The sequence below is a fragment of the Bufo gargarizans genome, chromosome 2, assembly GCF_014858855.1.
Source record: "Bufo gargarizans isolate SCDJY-AF-19 chromosome 2, ASM1485885v1, whole genome shotgun sequence".
Classification (NCBI taxonomy): Eukaryota; Metazoa; Chordata; class Amphibia; order Anura; family Bufonidae; genus Bufo; species Bufo gargarizans.
The window spans coordinates 42,234,268-42,244,443 of NC_058081.1; the positions used below are offsets into that span (position 1 = coordinate 42,234,268).

The window sequence follows — 10,176 nt, forward strand, 5'->3', positions numbered from 1 at the left end:
TCAGGACCACCATTATAAAGCTGGAAGACCTGATCCATTTATATCGATTTCTATGGGTAACGTAATTATTATTATTTTATATAGCGCTACTATATTCCGCAGCGCTTTACAAATCTAAGGTCCCTAGCAGTACGTCTTTGGAGTGTAGGAGGAAACCGGAGTACCCGGAGGAAACCCACACAAACACGGGGAGAACATACAAACTCCATGCAGATGTTGCCCTTGGTCAGATTCGAACCTAGGACCCCAGCGCTGCAAGGCAACAGTGCTAACCACTGAGCCACCGTGCTGCCCTACTTATTACTACTTATTATTTCCTGTGGTGGCGCTGCAGGAAGTTTGAACACTTAGCCAGTACAAGGAACAGCCTTAGTGGGTTTTTTTTTGGGGGGGGGGAGGGGGGGGGGTGGCCGGCCGCCATTATATTGTAGTCTTTCTGACCAAAAATCTCTACCCTGTCCAAGCAGGCACCAAATTTGAGATCACATGTAGCACGTTCTGTTAGGAATTGCAAAAGTGGAGCGCAACTCCATTCAAGTGAATGCAATACCAGGCCAAGCCTAAGACCAAAGAGGCGCTGCTGCCCCTGTACCACCTATGTTTACCGTGACCCCCATTTTAACCTCCATTGATTTGCTGCCATTAAGCCTTAAACCGCCACCAAAAAGTGGTCATTCTGTGGAGACTTGGACATTTGTTGCCGACCCTAGTGAGACGTGTTGCACTACTGTATTTGTATTGGAAGAGTCCCCGAACAATAGGATATTTGCAGGATGTCCCCCCTTCTGCTTAAACCTCTAGTGATCGGCTGTAAATCAATGAGGGAACCTGGCAGCGCCACCACAGGAAGACATGAGGCATTACACAATCTCCCAATATAATCAATGGGCTATTTGTATAATACATGAACAGGCCGGGTCCTCCAGAGTGAGGAGAGACATTCTTTCACATCGAACAGCAGAAAAGTGACCTTAAAGGGTTTGTCCCATCTGAGACAGTTATAGCCTGTTGCTGGGACCAGTCCGTCCGCGCCACCTCCAACCCAAACTTTTCTGAATGCCAACCCCCACCATGGAGGGTGTCCATCATTTGTTCAAAAATGGAAGGAACAGGACAGAGATGTAAGGACGGCTTCCTTGTCCAAGATGGGTTTCACCAATCTCTAATTCTTCGCCAGCCTCCCATTGAAGAGGTTGTTCAGAAGGAAGCAATATTGGGGAAACGAATCATATGACTGCTAACGATCAAGGCTGGAACTGGCGCTAAAGTTCCTCTAGAATGCTGACTAGAGGGGGAGGTGAACATGACTATAAAGTGATAATCGGGACTGCCTGCAGACTCCACTAGGGGGAGCTTGCTGAAGATGAGTTTATGTGAACACCTTGGCAGGTGTATTCAGTGAGCTCCCCCTAGTGGTGACTGCCGCCAGTCTGAATTGTATAATTTAATTAATTACATCGTTTTGGAGCTTTATATAAGAAAAACAGAACGGTGACCCCCCCCCCCCTATAATGTTAAATTATTCACTGCGTGATCAATCGCTCAGTCCATATTTCTTGCCAGAGGTAAGATGATCGTTTCTTTCCCCGTGTGCCTTTTAAGTTCATGTATAACACTAATATGTTTCTTCCTCATCTACTTGCATGGAGACCTACATTCTTGTTAAGGGTAGGACATTAGATATACATAATTATAGGCTACTCCATCATTCTTGGCAACCAGGTCTGATTATATGTAGGTGAGGTTACGCAGCTCTGGCAAAAACTAGAGGCCTCCACGAGGTATCCCAGGACCAGCAAATACACAGATCAGTCATAACATTAAAGCCAGCTACCTAATGCTGTGTAGTTCACCCTTGTGCCACCAAAACAGCTCTGACCCATCAAGGCATGAACTCTGCAAGACCTCTGATGGTGTCCTGTTGTATCTGACACCAAGATGTTGGCAGCAGATCCTTTAAGTCCTGTAAGTTGTGAGGTGTGGCCTCTATGGTTCAGACTTGTTTTTACAGAAAAACCCATAGATGTGATTGAGAAGTCATCACTGTGAACATTCATGCCGTGTTCCTCAAGCCATTCCTGAACAGTTTGTGCTGCTGTGGCCGAGACATTAGGAAATACCACTGCCATGAAGATTGACAATTTTTTGTCAGAACTTGTTCCTTGTTGAAGTATTCAAATTACTATAAATCATTTTTATTAGCTACTCTCCCTTTAGCAAGTTCCTCAGGGGCGGAGTCTTAGTGTGAGCATTGGTGGACATGTAACTGATAGTTACTTGTTATCAAAGTTTACAAAAGTGGACCCCCAAGTGTATTTTTAGAGGTGTAGCATTATCTAGTGTTTTGCCCCTCAGGGTCATTGCTGCAGTTGACACCTAATTATTTGCCTAACAGCCTAAGTTGTAACCCTTTTTATAACACCACTGATTATGGGATCCAGTCCTGGTTTTGGTTGAAAATAATAAATTATGCTGATTTCACACAGCCATACAGCAGGTTTTAAGGTGATCTATGTTTGGGGGAGGAGAAAGGATGGTTCATCAGTATAAAATATGGAATGAACTGAGCTGCTACTCCTGATCAGGTGTGCAACATTTCACACATGCAACATACTATAGTCTCTTGAACCCATAGTATACTATCCAGAAATGTCAGGCCTATTAGTGAAAACAAGCCACAATAACCATTGCCCATTCCCTGTCACCCAAGTCTTCAATAATTGTAAAATTATAATACAAAAAGATGCAAACCCATTAAAACATTTCTCTCCTCTGGGGTGGATCTAATATTCCTATGTTTCCTATAAGAAATGAATTTGCTTTGGTTACATGCCTCATGGTTTATTCTAGATATACCATTATTGAGTCTACATTTTTGTTTCTATGCAGAAGACCACCTCCGACAGCTCCAGCCAAGAATCAGTTTTGGTGACAACATCCTCCTGTAAGGGATACATCGGGTCTCCTCTATGGATTTGCCTTGTCTGCTTTATTAGCCTTCCAGTGTCCACAAATGGATTTACAGGAGACCATCTCGGTCTACTCAAGGAATGCATGAACTTTTTTGGACCAACACCTGAGGTTCCATGAAACGTCAACATTGTCCAAGTCAAGGGGCTAGACCAGTATGGCCGTCATATGTGACCCTCCACTCTGTCCATTTCTTTCCACTTTTACCTATATGACCAAATACTTCTTTGGTCGCCCAGGTATATAAGAAACTGGTATGTGATGCCATCATTTCCAGAAGCCCACCTAGTATGGAGGCTTGGTGGTGTCTACTTATGACTGTAGGTTTGCTTCCTTCAGGTGTACACTGTATTTTTGGGGATCTCAAAATGGAGACATTACCCAAGGCTGCCTTTGTGGTGCAGTCTACATTGGGGTGGGATTTGTAAAATGAGTCAGCATACACCATATATACTGGGAGATTGTTTTTATGATGCAGTACTTGGCACTAGTGTCTATTTTGGCTCAGAAAACTGGGGATTGGTGGTTATTCTAATTTCCGAACAATGGATATCAAGAGCAGCCTGAATTTCCTCGACCAGGAAATCCATCAAGAACCAATGTCTATATTGGTGGTCTTCAACCCGCGGGTCTCCAGCTGTTGAAGTACTACAACTTCCACGCTGGTAGTTTTGGAACAGCTAGAGATCCACAGGTTGGAGACCACTGGATCTATATTGTAGTTAAGATTATATTATGAGAATCCTGGGGAGAAGATGCTTGTACAAACTAACAAATTCTGTATAATGTATAAGATGGTTAAATTAGAGAGTCTCTTCTTAATAAAATCTTTTACCCACCATCTATCGGTATTATGTCTTATAAGGAGCTAGAAACTGTCACTAAATAGAAGTCTTCAAGTCATGCTTTTCCATCAAGTTTTTACTAATTCTATTTACCATATTTGCCATCAGTTCTCAGTATGGGAGGGTCCACTTCTGGGAAACCCTTGGAAAATGTGGCTCTTATACAATAAGCTATTGGCTTGTAAGTGGAATGCAGATGGTAAGAATTGGTCAGCGAGGAGTTATGTGACCCCAATACTCTCGATAAGTGAAAGCTTGATGATAACTTATATGGCCAACTCAGACCATCTTATATTATTGGGCATTATTTGATTTTAGAAAACATTCCTTAAAGGGGTTGTGCAAGAATAGAGGGGTTTTGGCAAACCCCCCAACCAGGCCACACCTGTAAAGGGAAGCTTACTTACCTGCTTCCCAGCACTTGCTTGCTCCCCGCTCTGTCTCCTGCTGGCCTGCGATGCGCTGCTGGGCTCCCTTGATGTCAAAATCCGGGTTTCACATCACCCACAGCCAATCACTCGCTGCGACTGTCATGACGTAAAGGGATCTGGTCACCGCTGCGGTGATGTCAAACCAGATGTTTACAGCTAGGGAGCCCAGCGGAGCATTGCAGGCCTGGTGGGGAATGAGCCAGGAAGCAAGTAAGTAAGCTTCCCTTTACAGGTCAGGCCAAGTGGGGGAGTTTGCAAAAACTCCCCCCCCCCATTCTTTCACAACCCGTTTAACCCCTTAAGGACACGGCCATATTTCACCTTCAGGACCAGGCCATTTTTTGCAAATCTGACCAGTGTCACTTTATGTGTGAATAACTTTAAAACTCTTTTACTTATCCAGGCCATTCTGAGATTGTTTTTTCGTCACATATTGTACTTCATGACACTGGTAAAATGGAGTCAAAATTATTATTATTTTTTTTATAAAACAAATACCAAATTTACCAAAAATTTAGAAAAATTAGCAAATTTCCGAATTTCAATTTCTTTACTTCTAAAATACATAGCAATACCTCTTAAAATAGTTATTACTTTACATTCCCCATATGTCTACTTTGTTTGGCTCATTTTGTGAATGACGTTTTATTTTTTGAGGACGTTACAAGGCTTAGAAGTTTAGAAGCAAATCTTGAAATTTTTCAGAAATTTTAAAAAAAACCAACTTTCTAGGACCAGTTCAGGTCTGAAGTCACTTTGTAAGGCTTACATAATAGAAACCACCCAAAAATGACCCCATTCTAGAAACTACACCCCTCAAGGTATTCAAACTGATTTTACAAACGTCGTTAACCCTTTAGGTGTTCCACAAGAGTTAATGGCAAATGGAGATAACATTTCTGAATTTCGATTTTATTTTTATTTTTTGGGCAAATTTTCCATTTTTAATCCATTTTTTCCAGTAACAAAGCAAGGGTTAACAGCCAAACAAAACTCAATATGTATTGCACGGATTCTGTAGTTGGCAGAAACACCCCATATGTGGCCTACTGTACACCCCAAACTACTGTACGGGCACACGGCAGGGCGTAGAGGGAAAGGTGCGCCGTGTGGTTTTTGGAAGGCAGATTTAGCTGGACTGGTTTATTTACACCATGTCCCATTTGAAGCCCCCCTGATGCACCCCTAGAGTAGAAACTCCATAAAAGTGACCCCATTTTGGAAGCTACGGGATAAGGTTTTGTTGGGACTATTTTTAGGGTACATATTATTTTTGGTTGCTCTATACTACATTTTTGTGAGCCAAGGTTACCAAAAATAGAAATTCTGAAATTTCATCTCCATTTGCCTAAATGGTTAATAAAGTTTGTAATATCAGTTTTGAATACCTTAAAGGGGTGTAGTTTCTTAGATGGGGTCACTTTTATGGAGTTTCTACTCTAGGGGTGGATCAGGGGTTCTTCAAATGGGAATGATGCCAAACAAAAAGGCCATCAAAATCTGCCTTCCAGAAACCATACGGCGTTCCTTTCCTTCTGCGCCCTGCCGTTTGGTCATACAGCAGTTTACAACCACATATGAGGTGTTTCTGTAAACTGCAGAATCAGGGTAATAAATATTAAGTTTTGTTTGGCTTTTATACCTTGCTTTGTTACTTGAAAAAATGGTTTAAAATGGAAAATTTGCCAAAAAATAGCTGTTTTGGCACTTTTTTTATTGTATTTTTTTGACCATATTTATCTGAGGGGTTAGGTCATGGGGTATTTTTATAGAGCAGATTATTATGGACGCGGTGATACCTAATATTTTTTTCTTTATTTTAGTTTTACGAAATAATATTTTTGTCAAGTCTGAGAACCATAGTTTTTTTTTTTTTCGATTGTCAGTGGCTAAATGGAATTAAAATGCGGGAAGGGGATTATAAATTTAGTACTCAACGGAAGTGTGGTACTCCCTGAAGCAACCAATAATGCAGAGGCACGTGTCACACTGAGTGGTGGTGTCCTTCCGTATCCCCCTCCTGTGACACACTCTGCACCTTTTTTGGGTCCGTCCCTTCTTTCCAGTATGAGGGACCATAGAAAGTGTAGGCCAGGGACAATCCAGGCGCCTCCTGTTCCGGAGGTACTCCGGCCTGCTTTTTCCCGGTCAGAAAAAATCAGGGCCTTGAGGACTGCCTCATAGAACTGGAGGAATGCTCTGTGCTGCCAGCGCTCCGGGACAGCACAAAAGAGTTGTACAAGGCAACCTGCACCAAGTAGACCGCAACTTTTTTGTACCATGCCCAGGTTTTGCGCATGACATTATATGGCTTGAGGACTTGATCATTGAGATCAACTCCTCCCATATACCGATTGTAGTCGACGATACAATCTGGCTTGAGGACCATTTCTGCGGTACCTCGCACAGGGACAGGGGTGATGCCGTTACCGTGAATTGTGAAAAGTACAAGGACATCCCTCTTGTCCTTATATCTGACCAGCAACAGGTTTTCACTGGTAAGGGCACGGGTCTCACCCCTGGGGATAGGTACCTGGAGGGGGTGGGTAGGGAGGCCATGTTGATTTTTCCGCACGGTCCCACAAGCGGACGTAGATCTGGCGGCAAGGGACTTGAACAAGGGGATACTAGTATAAAAGTTATCCACGTACAAGTGGTAACCATTATCTAGCAGTGGGTGCATAAGGTCCCACACAAGTTTCCTGCTAACACCCAGAGTGGGGGGACATTCTGGGGGTTGAATACGGGAATCTCCCCCTCGTACACACGAAACTTGTAAGTGTACCCTGAGGTACTCTCATAAGGTTTGTACAGCTTCACGCCATACCTCGTCCGCTTAGAGTTAACATACTGGCGGAAAAGGAGTCTCCGCTTGAAAGCAATGAGACTCATCAACCGCGACCTCCCTGCCAGGTACATAGGCCTCCAAAAATTTGGCCTCAAAGTGATCGATGACCGGCCTGATTTTGTACAGGCGGTCATAGGCAGGATCACCTTGGAGGGGACATGCTGCATTATCTGCATAATGCAGGCATTTCCGGATGGCCTCAAACCGGGTACGTGTCATGGCCGTACTGTAAAGTGGGGTCTGGTAGAGGACGTCCCTACTCAAGTAATGTCTGACACTGTTCTTTTTGACTAGGCCCATGTGCAGCACGAGGCCCCAAAACGTCCTCATCTTGGCTGCACTGACCGGAGTCCAGCCACCGGCCCTAGCCAAAAAGGAGCCCGGGTGTTGAGCAATGAACTGTTGGGCAAACACGTTCGTTTCCACCAGCATCAGATTCACAAAGTGGTCACTGAAAAAAAGACTAAAATAGTCATATTCAGTGAAGCCCACTGTGGGAATCTGGATTCCTGGTTGGCCTACAAAATCAGGAATCACGGGCTCAAAACGCTCTGGGGTATACCAGACAAGTTCACCGGTAGGGGGCTCAGGTGGACTTATCTGGTGGGCCGGAAAACTGGTCTGAGCCCCAGAGCGGCTCGTACTAGTGTGGGCCACAGGGTCCCTAGCATGGTGGTCTCCGCCGCCTTAGGGGCTCATTATCGCTAGATAATGAGGAGGACGCGGATGACAAAAGGAAAGTGGGGTCATCCTCGTCCTCACTCGGGCTCTCAGAGTATGCCTCCTTGGCTAAGAACATCCGGTGGGCCATAAGGGAGTGTGCGTGGAAAACTTTATTCAGCGTGCGTGTGTGTGGGGGACGGGTGTTCACGGACTTTGCCTTACACAAAAAAATATATATATTGAAAATCCCAAAAAGTGTAAAAAAGATATAAACACTCTGATCAGCGGTGGGGTGGGCAATGCACTAACAGTGGCCGGACGCTAAGAGTCAGGGGGGGGGCGAGGCAAGTTGCAGGACCCCTGGGGGGTCTAGGGTCACACAGCTGAGTACTGTAGACCCCAGACACCAGTTCCGGTGCTACAACCCACTAAAAAAAACTTTTTTTTTTTCCCCCCCCAACTCTCCCTCACTATCCCTGCCTAATCTACCTCTCCCTACCTCACCAAAAAACACAGATTTGTGCCTGATGAAACCCGCCCACGTGCCCAGCCGACCAATCAGAAGCGATCCTGAGAGGTGGCGTGACCACCACCTCTCAGGACGATGATTGGTCGTGTATTATAACACCACCGATCACCGTCCTATTCTGGGTTATTGGATCACCAGAGACACGAATAACCTAGAAATGCAGCAAACCACAGGTCTGAATTGACCTGCGGTTTGCTGCGATTGCTGACACGGGGGAGGGGGGGGGGGGGGTCACAGGACCCCCCTGTGGTCAATGATTTGAGCAGGCACCTTGTTCCGATCACCACCCGCCGCGCGGCGGTGATCGGAAATACACAGGGCGTACAGGTACGCCCTGTGTCCTTAAGTACCAGGACATCAGGGCGTACCTGTACGCCCTGTGTCCGTAACAGGTTAAAGGGGTTGTGCAAGAATAGAGGGGTTTTGGCAAACCCCCCACCCAGGCCGGACCTGTAAAGGGAAGCTTACTTAGGTAACTTCACGGCGCTTGGTCCCCGCTCCATCTCCTCCTGGCCTGTGATGCGCTGCTGGGCTTCTTTAATGTCAAAATCCGTGTTTCACATCACCCACAGCCAATCACTCGCTGCGACTGTCATGACTTAAAGGGATCTGGTCACCGTTGCGGTGAGCGATTGGCTGCGGTGATGTCAAACCAGATGTTTACAGCTAGGGAGCCCAGCGAAGCATCGCAGGCCTGGAGGAGAATGAGCCAGGAAGCAAGTAAGCTTCCCTTTACAGGTCAGGCCAAGAGGGGGAGTTTGTCAAAACTCTGCTTCCCCCCCCAATTCTTTCACAACCTCATTAAAGGGGTTGTACCATAAAAAATAAAAAATACTTTTTTTAAACTAGTACCTGGATTTAAATACTTTTGTAATTGCTTATAATTAACAATTTAGCATAGCCAGTGAGCTATTCAATAAAATGTATCTCTGTAGCACCACCTGCTGTTTGTTCTTTAACTTATTTTTTTATCCACCTCATTGAGGTCGCACGTGCTCAGTTTAAATCGTCAACTGTCACCTACCAGAACTCCCTGAGCTGGGGGGGGGGGTAAAGGTACCTTTTGCTTTTCTTGACGACATCCTTCACATATGTTGTAACCGATCAAAAGAACCAGTGGGACGATAATCAGTTTGATCAGGTGCCCAATGCCTTCCGCAGTTATCCTCCATTTTGAGGACTACCAGTTCATGGACCCCACTACGGTTTTAAAGGGGTGACCCTCCGTGAAAGAAAACTATTAGCTATAGGCCCCTTTCACACGAGCGCGTTTTCCACGCGGGTGCAATGCATGATGTGAATGCAATGGGTCTGTGTACATGAGCGTTTTTTTCCCACATTAGTTCTGCTTTGCGTGAAAAACGCAGCATGTTCTATATTTTGTGTTTTTCACGCAGCCCCATAGAAGTGAACGGGGCTTCAGTGAAAAACACATTGCATCCGGAAATGCGGATGCAATGTGTTTTTTATTGATGGTTGCTAAGAGATGTTGTTTGTAAACCTTCAGTTTTTTTTATCACGCGTGTGAAAAACGCATCAACGCATTTCACCCGCACGGGAAAAACGGTACAACTGAATGCAATAGGAGACAAAACTGACTGAACTTGCTTGCAAAATGGTGCGAGTTTCACTGAACGCATCCGGAGCCAATCCATATCGCTCGTGTGAAGGAGGCCATAGAGTTGATGAATGATTGTGTGAGTTCTGTTGTGCTGCATGAGCCAAGATACACCTCCTTCACACTCATGACCAAAGGAAAGATTGTAGACCACTGACAGTGTGCAGTGATCAAAAAAGAGAGGGTTAAATGAGGATTGGTGATGTCACACAATGATGAGGGAGGCAAGAAGAACAGTGATACCACATTGAGGAGGCAGGGTTATTCTGGAG

At 45.0% G+C, this 10,176-nt stretch overlaps 1 protein-coding gene across 1 annotated transcript in view; it reads left to right on the forward strand.

Moving 5' to 3' along the window:
- DNM2 (dynamin 2) overlaps positions 1 to 3,813 on the forward strand; it is a 71,337-nt gene extending 67,524 nt beyond the window's left edge. The window contains exon 22 of the mRNA XM_044278823.1: positions 2,890 to 3,813. Coding sequence (XP_044134758.1) covers positions 2,890 to 2,932 — 43 coding nt within the window. The 3' untranslated portion in view covers positions 2,933 to 3,813. The remainder of the gene's footprint in view (positions 1 to 2,889) is intronic.
- The last annotated feature ends 6,363 nt before the right edge of the window (positions 3,814 to 10,176 follow it).